The sequence below is a fragment of the Osmerus mordax genome, chromosome 17 (genome assembly GCF_038355195.1).
Source record: "Osmerus mordax isolate fOsmMor3 chromosome 17, fOsmMor3.pri, whole genome shotgun sequence".
Classification (NCBI taxonomy): Eukaryota; Metazoa; Chordata; class Actinopteri; order Osmeriformes; family Osmeridae; genus Osmerus; species Osmerus mordax.
The window spans coordinates 7,550,667-7,565,917 of NC_090066.1; the positions used below are offsets into that span (position 1 = coordinate 7,550,667).

Consider the following 15,251-nt stretch of genomic DNA (forward strand, 5'->3'; position numbering starts at 1 on the left):
AGAACAACACTTTTGTATTTTCTCTTTCGTCATTTCCTCTCTTTCTCTTCCCTCTCTCATCTCCACGGTTCAAGGATGTGAGAACTGTGAGGCACTTTAGAGACACACCCAGATACATGCGTTAGTTAACACACACAACTGTGTACACACACACGCACAAACACACGTACACACTCACAGAGAAAGAAATCCTCCTTCCAGGTGTATAAAAGATGGAGATCACCGGGTCTGATCTGATAGTTTGTGCCTTTGGCCACCATGGCGCCTCCGGCAGAGAGAGACAGAAAGAGAGAGACTGTGTGTGTGTGTGTGTGTTTCGAAGGAGGGCTGGCGGACACAGAGATAGCCACAACACTGTGCTGCTGATGTCACTGCTGATGTCACCGCCGCGGAGGCCACGACTACAAGCTCGTCACGCACTCCATGTCCTCGTCCTCCACCAATAGCGTGCTGTTTCTCCGCTCTCCTCCCGCCCCCCTGTGCTGCAGCCCCATCTCCCCTCCTTCCTCCTCTTCCTCCGCCTCGCCGGGAGGCGTGACAGCCCCCAGGAGCTCCTCCCTCTCGCCCTCCGTCGCCACGGAGACGGCGTCGTCGGCGTCCCCTTCCCCGGCCGCGTGGCTGCGGTGCATGTAGGGGAGCAGGTTGCCGTTGGCGCTGGGCTGGCTGGTGCCGTTCAGGATGTTGTCGGCGGCGCTCTCCATCTCCTCGATGGTCATGTCGCACGCGTCCGCCAGCTCCTGCTTCGTCACCTCGATGAAGGAGGGGTCCTGAGCGAAGCGGCCCAGACCCTCGGATATCAACACCTTGGGGGAGGAGAGACCGACAGGGGGGTGAGGAGAGGAGGAGAGGGAGACGGAGAGGAGACAAGGGGAGGGAGACGGAGAGAGGCAGACGGGGCGGGAGAGAGAGAGAGGATGAGAATGGATGGAGAGAACTACATACAGAAAGGAGTGAGCGCGCAAGGGGATGAAACGGCAAGGGACGGGGAGATGCGGAGGGGGAGGGAACAGAGAGAAAAGAGGAACAGAGCAAGAGGGAGAAGTGGTGAGAGGGGAAAAGGGAGGGAGACGGGAACACTCACCGCCTCCACCAGGCTCCCGGCGCTGCCGTGTGACAGCGAGGCGGCGTCCTTGCAGGTCACAGAGGGGACCGTGAGCGACACCGGCCGCGGCGGCCGCTGGCTGGCCACGCCCCCTCCCGCCCTGAGTGTGGGGCCCAGGGTGGGGCCGTCACTGTACCACGGTCCACAGTTGACCGAAGGAAGGCTACTGTTCAGCTTCTCGTAAGACCCCGTCCCTTCTAGCCGCAGGGAGGGGACTCTCTGGTAGTGGGTTGGGCCTCCCCGGGAGGCGGGGCTTGTGGGAGGGGTGGAGCACAGCTGCGTGAAGAGGGTGGGGGAGTGACTTCGTCTCAGCAGGGGGCTCAGCCCTGCTACTGCCAATGCCTGGGAGGGTGTGCGCGTGTGTGTGTGTGTGTGTAAGGAGAGGGTGTATGTGGAGAAAAAAAGAAAGAAAAAAGAATGAGTTGTTCATCAAATCAATGTGTATTTGTGTATAGAGAGTGTGTGTGTGTGTGTACCTGATGGTGGACCAGATGCAGTGGTAGTGCTGTCTTCTGAGAGACGTCCGATTTCGAATGTCTCCTCAGACATTCCAGGTGAAACGACGACCTCCGACCTACATGGGGTGACAGAGAGGCGGGTCAGCGTGTGTGCCTGTGTGAGTGTGAGCGTGTGCGTGTTTGTGAGCGTGCAAGCTCCTACCCAGTGTTGTGGGACACAGGAAGGCTCTTCTTGTACTCTGCCAGGATCTCCTGTCTTCCCTATCCTCCTCCTCCTCCATAGGAGCAAGCTGCTTACTCTCCTCATCATGGTACACCAGCCTGAACACACACACACACACACACACACACACACCAGCAGTAGAGTGAAGGTTAATGAGAGAAGGATGGAGAACGTTACAGAAAGAGATGAGAAATAAACTTGGAAGGAGAGGGACAGACAGAGGGCGAAACTGAGTCAAATAAGAGATAGACGGTACAGGAGGAGTGGTGAAGCAGAGAGGGACAGGAGGAGGGAGGACGGGACAGGAAAGAAAGACAGGGCAGAGGAGAGGAGGAGAGGAGGGCAGGGGGAGAGGAGAGGAGGGGCATAGAAGGAGGGAAGGAGGATATGGCAGGAGGGGAGCAGTAAAGGAGTGCGCACATGTCGGAAGAGAGGGCGTCTCTGTCGTCAGCGAAGCTCTCGTCGTACGTCTCCACGGAGACCTCCTCCCTCCTGATGATGGGCAGGTGGCTGTCGCTGGAGTCCGAGCTGCCGGGGTAAACAACAGGTAAACAAGCATGTTGGGTAACAGCTGGAGAACAGACGCATGGATGGTCCGGGGGTTAGCTCTACTGCAAGGAGGGGGAGAGAGAAAGAGAGAGAGCGAGAGAGAGGACTAGAGAGAGGAGATGGAGGGACAGAGAGATATAGAGAGGAGAGAGGCTCAGTGGTGAGTAGCAGGATGAGGGAAGAGAAGCGTTACTTAATAATATTCCTCTGTGTCCCAATTCTCTCTGAGGGTGTACTGGTGCACTTCAATCCACCCATCTATTCAACCACCTATTCCTCCATTCATCAATCTATCCTACCATTCATCCATCTACCCACTTGTTCATCCATCCATCCCTTTTCTATACAGCCATCCATTCATCCATCTACCCATCCATCCACTGCAGCACTGAAGCGTACTCACGCTAAACCCGTGCTTGGTCATGTGAGGTAGAGCATAACAAGTGCCCACCCCGAGGGACAGAGAACTGGAACACAAAGCTGGTTTTCCTTTCGACTACTTCTGGCGCGTTTGATTTCACTTACCGGGCATGCTACCTGCTGCTGGGAGGACATAGAGCCTGCTGAGACTACCAGCAGGCTCTGCCCTGCCTGAGAAGAATCGTAAAGAAAACCAGAAGCGTTTCCCCCCGGGCCTGGCAGCTGCACCATGAGGGCAGAGCAGGAGAACCCAGAGGATGTGAGTGGGATCAGAGTATCAAGGGCACCGTATACTAAGTATACCAGCACAGTATAGCAGAGTATACTACGTATACTAACACAGCACAGTGCAGCAGTGTATACGAAGAATACTAGCACAGCACAGTATGGTAGAGTATACTAGTACAGTGTAGAAGAGTATAGTAAGTTTACTAGCACAGCAGAGTATGGTAGAGTATACTAGCAGAGCAGAGTATGGTAGCAGAGAAGAATGGAGGGCAATGTTTCTAACTGTACTGGACTGGGTGAGCTGATGCAGCAAGTGTGCTAGACTGTGCTGAGGAAATTATCATAAAACTGGGGTCAGGTTGGCTTGACTTGGTACACCCCCCCCCCCCCCCCACCACAAACATTAAGATACACCACAAACTCTCTATCTCTCTCTCTCTTTCTCTCGTCCCGAGAGAGAGAGAGGAACATACCGCATGAGGCTGTCATAGAAACAGGTCCTGCTCAACGCCAGCCCAAGAAAACAAGAGCAGGAAAAGAAAAGAAAAGAAGGAAAGAAGAACGGAAGAACGGAGGAGGAAGGAGTTTGAAGTTACTGTTGTCGATCAACTTGTTGAAAGGACCAAATTAAGAATAGGAGAATAGAAGACAGTAAATAAGGGTAGATAGAATACAATAGAATAGAGAGCAGAACAGACTAGGGAAACCAAATCCACAAACGTTACTATGGAAAGAGATAGAAGAGAGAGAGAGAGAGAGAGAGAGAGAGAGGGAGAGAGAGAGAGACAGACAGACAGACAGACAGAGAGAGAGACAGATACAGAGAGAGAGAGAGAGAGAGAGAGAGAGAGAGAGAGAGAGAGAGAGAGAGAGAGAGAGCGCCAGCACCCACCTCTTGGGAGGGAAGCACCATGCAGAGCGTGGTAGGAGGATGGGGGTGAGGGGGGGTCCGCTCTGCCCGTCCACGGTGCTGATGGTGGGGCTGGGGAAGCGGCTGATGCCCCCTGGGCCCCCGGGCACCACCATGCCCGTGTTGTTGGCGTTGTTGATGTTGGCGTTGGAGCCGGAGGAGGAGTAGGATGACGGCGTGAAGGTGGTGGAGTCCACCAGCTTGTCGTGAGACGGGGACTCGCCCTCGCCGGGGCTGCCCGCCTTGCTGAGGTGCAGGGGACGCTGCGTGGTGAAGGACTGCGGGAAGGTGCCGCGGCCGTCGCTCTGGTTGTAGTAGTTGACGTGGTTACCGAAGAGACCGCCCGCTCGCTGTGGACAGGAGAGAGGATTGGGGGGGGGGGGGGGAGGAGAAAACAGAAAGAGGAGATTAGCTACATATGTCCAACTGTAGCATCGGGCTTGTATCAATATGCTTTATCTCTATGCTGTGTATACTGTGTAGGCATGCAGGTTTGCATCTTTTATAATGGTTGTACTGTGTAGGCATGGGAACTTATGTAACTCATGTACTGTGTATACAGAGAGGCTTTCATCTCTATACTGTTGAGTCTTGATGAGGATGACTCGGCCTGAGGCGACAACGGTGGCAGGAACTGATGTCATAGAGGTGGTTTGCTGAGCACACACAGATGATGTACCTTTCTTGAGGCCCAGAGAGCTGTGTTAGCACCACAAAGCTAATCGTTTGGGGGGCTTTTGCTCAGTTTGCCAAGAACGCTGTGTGTGCCAAAACGGTCTCGCTCGCCCTTAAGAGAAATGTAACCAGGGTGGTTTGGTGAGCCAGGCACAGATGACAAGGTGAGATCTGAAGATGTGCGTCAGCTTCATGAAGATATATGGGCTTATATGGCTTTAGTTCAGTGTGCTAGCACAGTCTTCTTCTCCTCCAAATTGTGGGTTCTGGGTGGGATGGCCGGCTGGTGGATCTTAGAAGCTCCGGCAGCAGAAGCGATGGTTGAGGGGCCTCAGGGTGGCAGGGAGAGTGGCAGGGCGGGGTGTGTGGGGGTGGTGTAGCCGACCTTTACCCTGAAGATATCGTCCTCCGAGGCTGCCGACGTGGGCTCCTTCAGGGTCTTATCTAGCTCCTCCTCCACGGTGAGGTCACCGGAGATGGCCCGTCGGATCTCCGGGCCCATGTCATGAAGCGTCCGCAGGCCCGCCTGCGACACACACACACACACACACACACATTCACACAGGTACAGCAGGCGAGCAGAAAGTTAACAATAGTGTCATCGATTCCACCTTCAGTGGATGTTGCTGCGTGTGTTTGAGAACGGGAATGTGTGTGTATGTGTGAGGGAGAATGTGTGTGTGTGTGTGACAGCCCACCTGCAGAGAGAGAGCAGTCTTGGGGGGTACCTTAGCGACCAGACCCTGCTCCTTACGCTTCTTGAACTTCCGGAAGTATTCCTGGATCAGGAAGGTGGCGTAGAACTTCCCCACCGTCACCTCATCGTCTAGGGACAGACACGCAGGGTCGCTCACTCCACTGTCCCTTCATTCGTTCATCTGTTCGACCATGCATACACTTACTCATTCATCCACTCATCCATTCAGTCATTGAGGCATTCATTCACACGTGCTCTGTTCATTCATTCCTCCATTCACTCGCAGAGTTTAGTTGTTTGCTACTCATTCATTCATTCGCTCATTCGTTCACGTCCATGTGTTGAGAGGCTGTGAAGAGACTGACCTCCAGCAGGGGGCACCACCTGGTCCAGCAACTTCATGCTTGTTCTCTTCCAGATCTTCTTCACTATGGCCCTCAGCTCCTCGTTAGCCTGCTCCAAATTACCTACACACACACACACACACACACGCACGCACGCACGCACACGCACACACAGGCACATCCACACATTGATCAATTTACAGTCAAATCATTCAAGCATGTCGGTGTACGTGTGTATCGGCGTATGTGTGTGTATCTGTGTGTATGTCTATGTATCTGTGTGTTTTGTGTGTGTGTGTATGTGTATTACCGTCAGTCTTGATCCTGAGAGCGGTGCGGACCAGGGCGAACAGGGTGGCGTTGAACATGACCGTCCCGTCACTGTTCAGCGGCATGTTCATGGACACCAGACGCTGCAGACACAGAGACACACACACAGACAGATACACACAGAGACATGGAGATAGACACACACAGACACACAGAGATGCACAGAAACACACTCGGACAGACACACACACACACATGGAGATATCCACACAAAAACACAGAGATACACACACAGAAACACATGGAGAGAAACCAAGATGCAGACACAGAGACAGAAACACACAGAAAAGAGAACATCACTAACATGACTTCATTATTTATTAAGCAACAGCAATTCTCAAGAGACGATTTGCAAACACTTGCAAGATCCACAGCGACACACCGGGGGGAATTTGAACCTACAACCTCTTGACCTGCAGTCCGATACTCTACCGCTGAGCTACACCTACCCCCCCTGTTGTGAGTGACTGGACCCACCTTGCAGGCCACCCTGTGGGGGCAGAGCTTCCCGAAGCCCAGGGGTGGCTGGATCCTCCTCAGCAGAGTCACCACATCCAGGTGCTTGATCCTGCCCCTGGAGAGGACACACACAGACAGGATTTAGATCCTACCCCTGGAGAGAACACACACACAGACAGGCTCTATATCCTACCCCTGGTGAGAACACACAGTGACAAGGGTCTTACTTGGCCTCAGGGTCGTACTCAGCCCAGATCCTCTTGAACTCGTCCAGGTGATGCGGCCCCAGAATGGACCAATCCCGGGTCAGGTAGTCAAAGTTGTCCATGATGACAGCCACAAACAGATTGATAATCTGAGACAGACAGCACAACAATAGATCAGTCAGTCGGTCGGTCAGCCAATCAATCAATCAACCATCAATCCAGTCTCTGTTCATCTATCTGTCCATCCATCCATCTCTCTGTCTCTCTCCATCCATCCAGTCCAAGTGTTATCTTACCAGAATTACACTAATCAAATACAAATGTATTTGTATCCCTCTAATGATAGCGATAGAGAACCATGCTAAGAACGTCCGTGGTAAGTATCGTGGACCTAACCTCACTAGGTTTTCTCCCGTGCCAGGTTTGTCCCTTCCAGTGCACCGTACTTACCAGGAAGGCGCACAGCATGTAGAAGCTGACGAAGTAGATGATGGCGAACTGGCTGCCGCAGTCCTCGCTGCCCACCTCGGAGCCCATCTCACAGGGCCGGGTGGGCTGGCACGCCAGCATGATCTCCTGCCACGCCTCACCCGTGGCACACCTGGGTACAGGTGCATGCGCATACACACACACACACACAGACAGACAGTCACATGCATGCAGGTGCACACACAGATTTGTATGCAGTCATACAGACACAAATACACGCATGCACATATACACACCAGTGCGCACACACACACACACACCCACACACACACACACACACACACACACACACCCACACACACACACACACACACACACGCACACGCACACCCACACACACACAGGTGTCACACTATGTGTTTGTATACTACAAACACTTTAGGATCTACTCATTAGGATGGTATAATCAGGACTGAGCAGAAGGAGAGAGAGGGTATAAGATCTGTCTCCTCCTTCTGTATAGCATCCTAGATGAAACTACAAGGAGGTAAAGTAGAGCCATGTAGCGTTCAGATGTAGTCCCACTGCATGGCAGCTTACCTGGGACAGAGCGCTTCTAGAACGTTCAGGGAGGTTCTTGAACATTAGGTCGGATATTCTATTGATAGAGAGCTTCTCGAACCTTCAGGGAAGTTCTTGAACATTGGGTTAGATATTGGAAAAGACGGAGGTTCTGGGGGAGGGTGGGGTTCTCCTCACCTGAAGAGGAGCAGCACAGCCTGGGGGAACGTCTGGAAGTTGTTGTTCCTGTTGATCTCGCTGTGGTCCCTCAGAGCTATCTTACCAAACATCTGGAGGAGGGGGGGGTTGTACATACAGGAAATGAGGTCAGCACGCAGGAAATGAAATCAGTATAGGACCAAGAGCAGAAGAAGTAAGAAGAAGAGAAGAGAGGAAAAGGAGAAGAGAGGAGAGAGGGAGGGAGGGACAGGGCCAACCAGAAGAAAGCTACTCAACACCGATACAAGCACACAGAAGAATGGATGGACACCAGGGTTCCACGGCGGAGAAAACAGGAGAGAACACAGAACCACCGGAACCACACACCGCCCGACAGACAGGACGACACTGGCTGGAGGAGAGAGAGGGAATGAAGGACGGAGAGAGAGAGGGGGGAAAAAAGCAGGTGGAGAGACAGCGACCCTGCGGCAGAGAGAGGGGGGTCTTACCTGCATGCCGATGACAGCGTAGATGAAGAAGAGCATCACTATTAGCAGCGCTACATAGGGGAGGGCCTGGGGGGAGAGACACACGTCAGCACACGCGGTCACACCACACCGCAACAACAGCCTGGCAAATCATTGGACAGCCTCGCTCCTGTTCTACTTCCTGTGCCGGCGTGCGGAGGCGTGGGGTCATGAAGCGTACTGCTGAAAGAGAGACCTCAAAGATACCTTTATTGGGCAGTCAAAACTGCCAGTTCAGAGAGAGAGAGAGAGAGAGAGAGAGAGAGAGAGAGAGAGAGAGAGAGAGAGAGAGAGAGAGAGAGAGAGAGAGAGAGAGAGAGAGAGAGAGAGAGAGAGAGAGAGAGAGAGAGAGAGAGAGAGAGAGAGAGAGAGAGAGAGAGAGAGAGAGAGAGAGAGAGAGAGAGAGAGAGAGAGAGAGAGAGAGAGAGAGAGAGAGAGAGAGAGAGAGAGAGAGAGAGAGAGAGAAGTAATGAGAAAGAGAAAGAGAGGGAGAAGGAGAGCGTAAGAGAGAGGGAGAACAGAGGGAGGGAGAGATAGAAAGTGAGAAGGAGAGAGGGGTGACGCAGCGGCACGCCTCAGGACCACCACCCCCGGCCACCACCCAGGAGGAAGAGTCCCATCTTACCGACTACTCATCAAATGATTTGTGCTTGTGGTGGAGTGCTCTGTAACCGTGGCCTTATGGAGGGGGTCCTGGGGGAACCCTTTAAACTTATTAGTGTGGAGCTAAAAGTGAGGGGGGGGGGATGATAACATGCTGATGGGGGGTCAGGGGTCAGAGCGGATGTGAGCTACACCCCCTCCCTGCTTCATGGCAGCCTGCAGGGAGCACTCCCGCCCACAGAGGGTGCTGATGGAGCCAGACCCCACCTCCAACCATAGTGTCCGTGATGTCTGTTACGTGTGTGAGTGACAGTTACTGTATATGTGTGTCGTAGATATAGAACCTACATGATGCACTAAAACCATAAAAATATGAAATCAATTCCATTGAGAAAGACCGATAGGGCTCTATCGGTCTTTCTCAATGGAATTGATTTTTATGGTTGTGCATCTAGGTTCTATGGTTGTATTGACTACTACCACAACTAGTCTGAAAATAGACGTTGGTGTGAGAGTTGGTTGGAGGTCCAGCCCCTGCCCCACCAGCCCCTCCTCTCCAGGTCAGAGTTGCCCCCCGTCAGCGCTCTAGCCTAGCTGTAAGCATGTTGGTCCGAGTCTCCCCTCACTTGGAATGACTTGATGAAGGTCCACAGCAGGGTCCGAATCCCCTCCCCCCGAGACAGCAGCTTGACCAGCCTCATCACACGGAACAGTCGGAAGAAGGTGATGGAGATCCTGGCGTTATCCTCCGAGTTTTGTAGTCCCTTTTGTTGGGTTCACGGACGTCAACAAGCACAGACACACACATACAGGTATGGACACACACACATACACATACAGGTATGGAAACACACACACACACACATACAGGTATGGAAACACACACACAGAGGTATGGAAACACACACACACACGCACAAGAATGACCACACGTGGGTTTTTGACACACAAGAATGGACACATACACACAGGTATGAACACACACGTTTGGACACGCACGCACACACATAAGAATGGACCCACACAGATATGACCACCCACACCCACACACGTGTCAATATTGACACACATAAAGAAACACAAATGCACACAGGCGTTGACACACATCCACATACATGTTTGTATGCATGTGAATACCCACAGAAAGATGTGGATACGAACAAGCATAGAAATGGGCGTGCGCACACAGACACACACACAGACACACACACAGACACACATTCAGTTAATAAAATGGTCTGTTGCGTCCTACAAAGTCCCATCAAAAACAACCTACAAAAGAGTTCAGGAGAGAATCGGGCTCACGCTCTCTTGTGGCCCCAGGAGTCACATGACAACAAACAGATCCTATACAGCATCTTACACTCCTCCTCTGCCCTCCTCCTCCACCTTCGATCCACCCCTCCTTCTCCTTTCCCCTCCTTCTCCTCTGCATTCCATTTATACCTCTGTTCCTCCTCCTCTGCACTGGATCTCTACCTCTCTTCTCCTCCTCCCCTGCTCTCCAACTACCTCTGCTCTCTTCGTCCGTAGTTCATCTATCAGTCTCCAGGAAGGTCATCTAGCTCTGGTAGAATCTGAAATGCTGTTTTGTCACCTTCATCTCTCAAGTAAAATGTATTTACTCATCTCCATTAAGAAGTATAAAATATTTCTAATCTGTGTTCTGCTAACATCTGGACTAGTTCTTTGAGATAGACATGACTCCCACGGTCATAAAACAGTCCGCACACATCACAAAAACAACAAAAACGATCTATCACATAAACAGAATTTCACCAAGGACAGTACCGACTACATTACACTAACAGACACAATGACAACAACAATAGTTAGCAACTGTTACCAAACAAACAAACAATTAAGGGGTACGTAAAGAGCCTGTATTGATGCATTTGTTGCTGTTTGTCCTGGGGCCACCGTTTCTGCGCTAACACTGTAGGAGCAGTACCACGGCTGAACAGCAGGGGGGGCTAAACAGCCACACAGAGACGGAGAGAAAGAGAGAGAGAGAGAGAGAGACAGAGAGAGAGATAGAGAGAGAGAGAGAGAGATAGAGAGAAGCAGACAGAACTGACAGAAATATAGACAGACAGAAATATAGGAAATCTTTAGAGGTTGAGGAGAGAGAGAAAAAGACAGAGAAAAAGAGAGACAGAGACAGGAAGAGAGAGAGAGACAGCAAGAGAGAGAGAGAGACAGTATGTCGGCATGAACATGACGGGACGCACCAATGACAAAGCACCAGGAAGATCACACTAAAAGAGGGGGGAGTAAGGGGGAGGGGAGGCCGGGCAGGAGCACCATGGAAACACAGTAGCCACTGACCGACTGACAGAAGACCCAGCCTTAGTATGTTTGCACAGTACGGTGCCCTGACACACGCACGCACACACACACACACACTAACACACACTAACACACACTAACACACATATATATATATATATAGAGGTGACATGCTGCAGGTGGTGGTGGTGGTGGTGGGGGGGGGAGCTGGCGGGACGAGGCAAGTGAGTGGAGGAGATGGAGGGATGGAGGAGGAGGGATGGAGGAGGGGCGACGAGGGTTACCGTGGGTCCGTACCATTGGTCTTACCACAGGGGCATGGGAAGACGGGGAGGAGTCAGCTGGCTTTAAAGAAAGGCACACAGATCAAAGCTATAGTAGCGCACACCTCTCTGGGACACCGTGTGTGTGTGCGCGTGTGTGTGTGCGGGGCAGTCGATCACACCCGTCTTCATATCTCTTGGCATTCTACCTGTCCATCATTCTGGGAATGGAGACCCACACACAGACTAGACAGCCCAGAAGTGGAGGGATGGGGTTCAAAGGTAAACCTGACCACCCTATGTGCGGGTGCGTGTGTGTGAAGGGGGGTTTATATGAGGTTATAGGGGGCAATATGTTTTTTTTTATAGGTTTATATTATTTTGCTTTATTGTGGGATATTGAAGTTTTATGTTTGTCGTGTTGGAATATCCTACTAGCCGCAGGGAAAAGAAACATTCATGCATGTGTCTTCTCAAGTGTGTGTCTATGTGTAGATGTGTGTCTGCATTTGTGGTTGTGTGTGGGTTTGTGTGTATGCGTGTATGTTTGTATTTGTACAGTACACATGTGTGTGTGTATAAATGCATCTGTATGAGTTTGTGTGTGTGTGTGTGTGTCTAGGAATGCAGAGAGGCGTCTCTATAGTAATCTCTGTCTTTCCACCAGCCTGGCTACACTCCTACAGCATGAACACAGTTAGTTTCTGATTGTACCACAGGGTTAGTGACAGGGAGGTCCAGTGCATGGTCCCACAGTAGGGAGCCATCCACTGGCCATCACCAGTACTGCAGCCTGCTGACTGGACCCTGGCCTGTTGGATTAGGCCCAGGTAGAAACACACAGCTGGGAATGGTTCTGGAGTGCAGTGGTGCAGTGTGGACTGTAGGGGGCACTGGTTTACACCAATGGGGTGGATGTGAGGCCTGTAGGTTCTCTCTGGGGTTCTCTAGGCCGCAATATGCTTCTGCGTCTCCGTTTACGGATGGGCGGGCGCACGGATACGCACAGATACGGACGGATAGACTGCGTTTATGGTTCTCCGTAGGCTGTGGGTGCTGAAAACAATTCACCGCCAGAAGAGTAGGTGGCGCAGCGTTTTTTTGTAAATCGTCGTGGAGTGTTTATTTACCTAGGTTATCGAGAAGTCGGAGCAAATTTACAAATTAGCCGTTTCATCAATAAAATACGCACATTTTCAGCAACTACACTGCCCATTTCTCGTCACATTTTAATTCAGATGCTGATTTACATGTACTGTTTAGCTGAAATATGAATTGTGAAAACTTACAGCAATGGCGGTCAAAGGATTCTGTTCGTCCTGTTTATCCCGGCAACCCCGCCCCTGACGCAAGCGATTCTTAATACTGACCAATCACAGCCAAGGGGGTCTCCGTAGCTCTCCGTCGCTCACGACGGATAGTTAGAAAATTCAGGAGGTGCACGTCGAGCTCTCCGGGGCTCTCTGAGGGCTGACGGAGAACTCGTAGAGGGCGTTCCTCGGAGAAGAGGGCGTTCCCATGTGTCCGTTTTTCGAAAAACGCAGAAGCATATATCAGCCTTTAGCCAGGGTTGTGATTTCTTACACACAACGCCTCTCCCTATAGGGAAACCCCAACCCAACGATCCCTGGCCAATGGGGATGGACCTTTGGAGTGTTGCCTTTGTGGATTGGCTCGATGGAAGCTCCGTCTTGGAAGGAGGAGGTGGGCAGAAGAGGACGTGGGCGGGGCCAGTGGGCGGGAGCAGTGGGTGGGGGGCAGGTGTCAATGTTGGGGTTCTGCTTGTGAGAGTGTGTGTGAGGATGTGTGTGATGAAGTGTGTGTGTGTGTGTGTATGTGTTTGAGTGAAACAGTGTATGTTCACAATGTGTCTGTTAATGTGTTCACTCTCTTAGATGTTTAGTGGCATTGCTATGTGTGTGTGTGTGGTGTGCATGCCTGCATGCATGTGTGTGTGTGTTCGTGTGCAGTTGCATATGATCGAGACAGGAAAGGTGTGTGGGTATTGAGGAAGGTCTTCAGGGTAGTGGGTAGTAACTATGGATGACATTATGTAGCTACATGCTAACGGTAGCTTCAGGGGTCTACTGGAGTAAAGGTTCTAACAGAGTTGGTTAACTACTTAACAGCTAGTTAACTGGCTGTTCTACAATGATCTTCAGCTATTTAAGACCCCCCCACTGCAGGTGTACTACCAAAACAGCCACAGCATCGACTGGGCAATACCATTACAGATAGACCCCTCTCAGGATTCCTGGCTGTGTCTGAGGGTCAAGGGTCGATCTGAGTTCAGTTCGAATCGCGATTCACTCAGTGATCGTAAAGTGAATTGAAGATAACCCATTGCCCTCCACAATGATTTGTATCGTTTTTTCCCCTCCCGTTCGGGAATGTAATCTTAATTCACTTGCAGCATTTCGTGAATCGGAACTGAGTTTTAGTCGAACTCCAACCCTGTTTTCAAGCACTATTAGGGTCATGGTCGTAGTGTAGTAAAACTGGAGGGGACTGGTTGAGAGAAAACGTGCATGTGTCAGGATTATTCGACTCTGGGCGCAGTACACAATGTCACTTGTAATGATACCAGGGAGGCATCTCAACATCCATTCCTGCTGTGCCAGTGTGGCCTGTCATACAGTCAACCGTTACTGCTCAACATAGCTACAACTCCGTTCAGTAAAACGTAAAAAACACAATTTCATTTCAAGAGCAGCTTTGCTCTCATGTCACATGATCAACACAGTTCAAATCATTGGGTGAGCTGGGTCTCTCTCTGTTCATCATTGGACTGCTCTGATTGGATTTCACAGTTGTTTAGGTTACTGGTTTGATTTGGACTACAGTTTGATTAGTATTTTATGAAATTTTGATAGTTTTATGTCATTTGGGACGTACCTGTCGATTCTAAGATTAGATTTTAGACTCATTTTGAAGGTTGGCTTGTGAATTAATAGCTGTGCTCAATATAAATCAACCATTGTGATTGGTGTAAAAAGTCAATTGACGCACACACCGGGCCTATCGTTAGAGAGGAGACCCAGATTACCCAGCTTGCATTTTGGCTGAGCAAGAGCACCACAAACCAATCAGAAGAGAGAGAGAAGAAAACATCCATAAAGAAGAATAAAGTGCACTGAAGAACTCAGGCCAGAGAGAGATGGAGGGAGGAAAAGAGAGGGAGAGAGAGAGAGGCATTCCAGAGAGAAGAGGAGGGAGGGGGGGCGGAGAGATGCAGATATCGGTGGCATCGCCTGCAAGACACTACAAATGCTTCAAAACCACCTCAGGTAACTACTACATCTTAGACAAACCAATCCCAAACAGAAAAAAACCCAACGGAAAATTGAACGGAAAAGGACATTATGGGAAAAGCACCTGCTGGCGGGAGCAAAAAAAGGGATTCTGGGAAGAGTTGTAGGTATGAGGTCGGAGGCGGGGTCGTTCCAAATCGTGGCCCAGTTTAATTAGAGGTATGCCAACACACACCCAGGAGGATGGATAAGACAAGGTATCGGGTTTTGACGTCGTCAGAGGGGTTTACTTATAAAAACAACAAGTTATCCACTCAGCTACGATGCAAGGCTCGGTAACAGCAGGTCACTCTCTCAGCCAAACACCCGAGGACTGAGACAGAAGACCGGGGTCATGCCCAGGGTTAGAGAGGTTAGATGTAGAGGAAACAAAAACATAAACAAACAAACCACCCAAACGGCAGCCACGCCGTGTTAGTCTGTGGACTGTCGAACAGAGATGGTGGAAACGGGAGGGTGTATATCTCTGGCCGGACGAGGGCTAAGTCGACAATGTTGTCGTTCATTA

General features: G+C 51.0%; 1 protein-coding gene across 1 annotated transcript in view; it reads right to left on the reverse strand.

Annotated features, from left to right (window-relative positions):
• Positions 1–401: 401 nt before the first annotated feature.
• Positions 402–15,251, reverse strand: part of cacna1c (calcium channel, voltage-dependent, L type, alpha 1C subunit) — a 62,147-nt gene continuing 47,297 nt past the window's right edge. Inside the window, exons 30-46 of the mRNA XM_067254996.1 lie at positions 11,467–11,514; positions 9,507–9,644; positions 8,260–8,325; positions 7,790–7,881; positions 7,052–7,202; positions 6,623–6,750; positions 6,414–6,510; positions 5,917–6,019; positions 5,628–5,729; positions 5,264–5,391; positions 4,957–5,091; positions 3,873–4,240; positions 2,204–2,311; positions 1,763–1,881; positions 1,579–1,676; positions 1,082–1,444; positions 402–803 (exon numbers count right to left, since the gene is read on the reverse strand). Coding sequence (XP_067111097.1) covers positions 402–803; positions 1,082–1,444; positions 1,579–1,676; positions 1,763–1,881; positions 2,204–2,311; positions 3,873–4,240; positions 4,957–5,091; positions 5,264–5,391; positions 5,628–5,729; positions 5,917–6,019; positions 6,414–6,510; positions 6,623–6,750; positions 7,052–7,202; positions 7,790–7,881; positions 8,260–8,325; positions 9,507–9,644; positions 11,467–11,514 — 2,646 coding nt within the window. The remainder of the gene's footprint in view (positions 804–1,081; positions 1,445–1,578; positions 1,677–1,762; positions 1,882–2,203; positions 2,312–3,872; positions 4,241–4,956; positions 5,092–5,263; positions 5,392–5,627; positions 5,730–5,916; positions 6,020–6,413; positions 6,511–6,622; positions 6,751–7,051; positions 7,203–7,789; positions 7,882–8,259; positions 8,326–9,506; positions 9,645–11,466; positions 11,515–15,251) is intronic.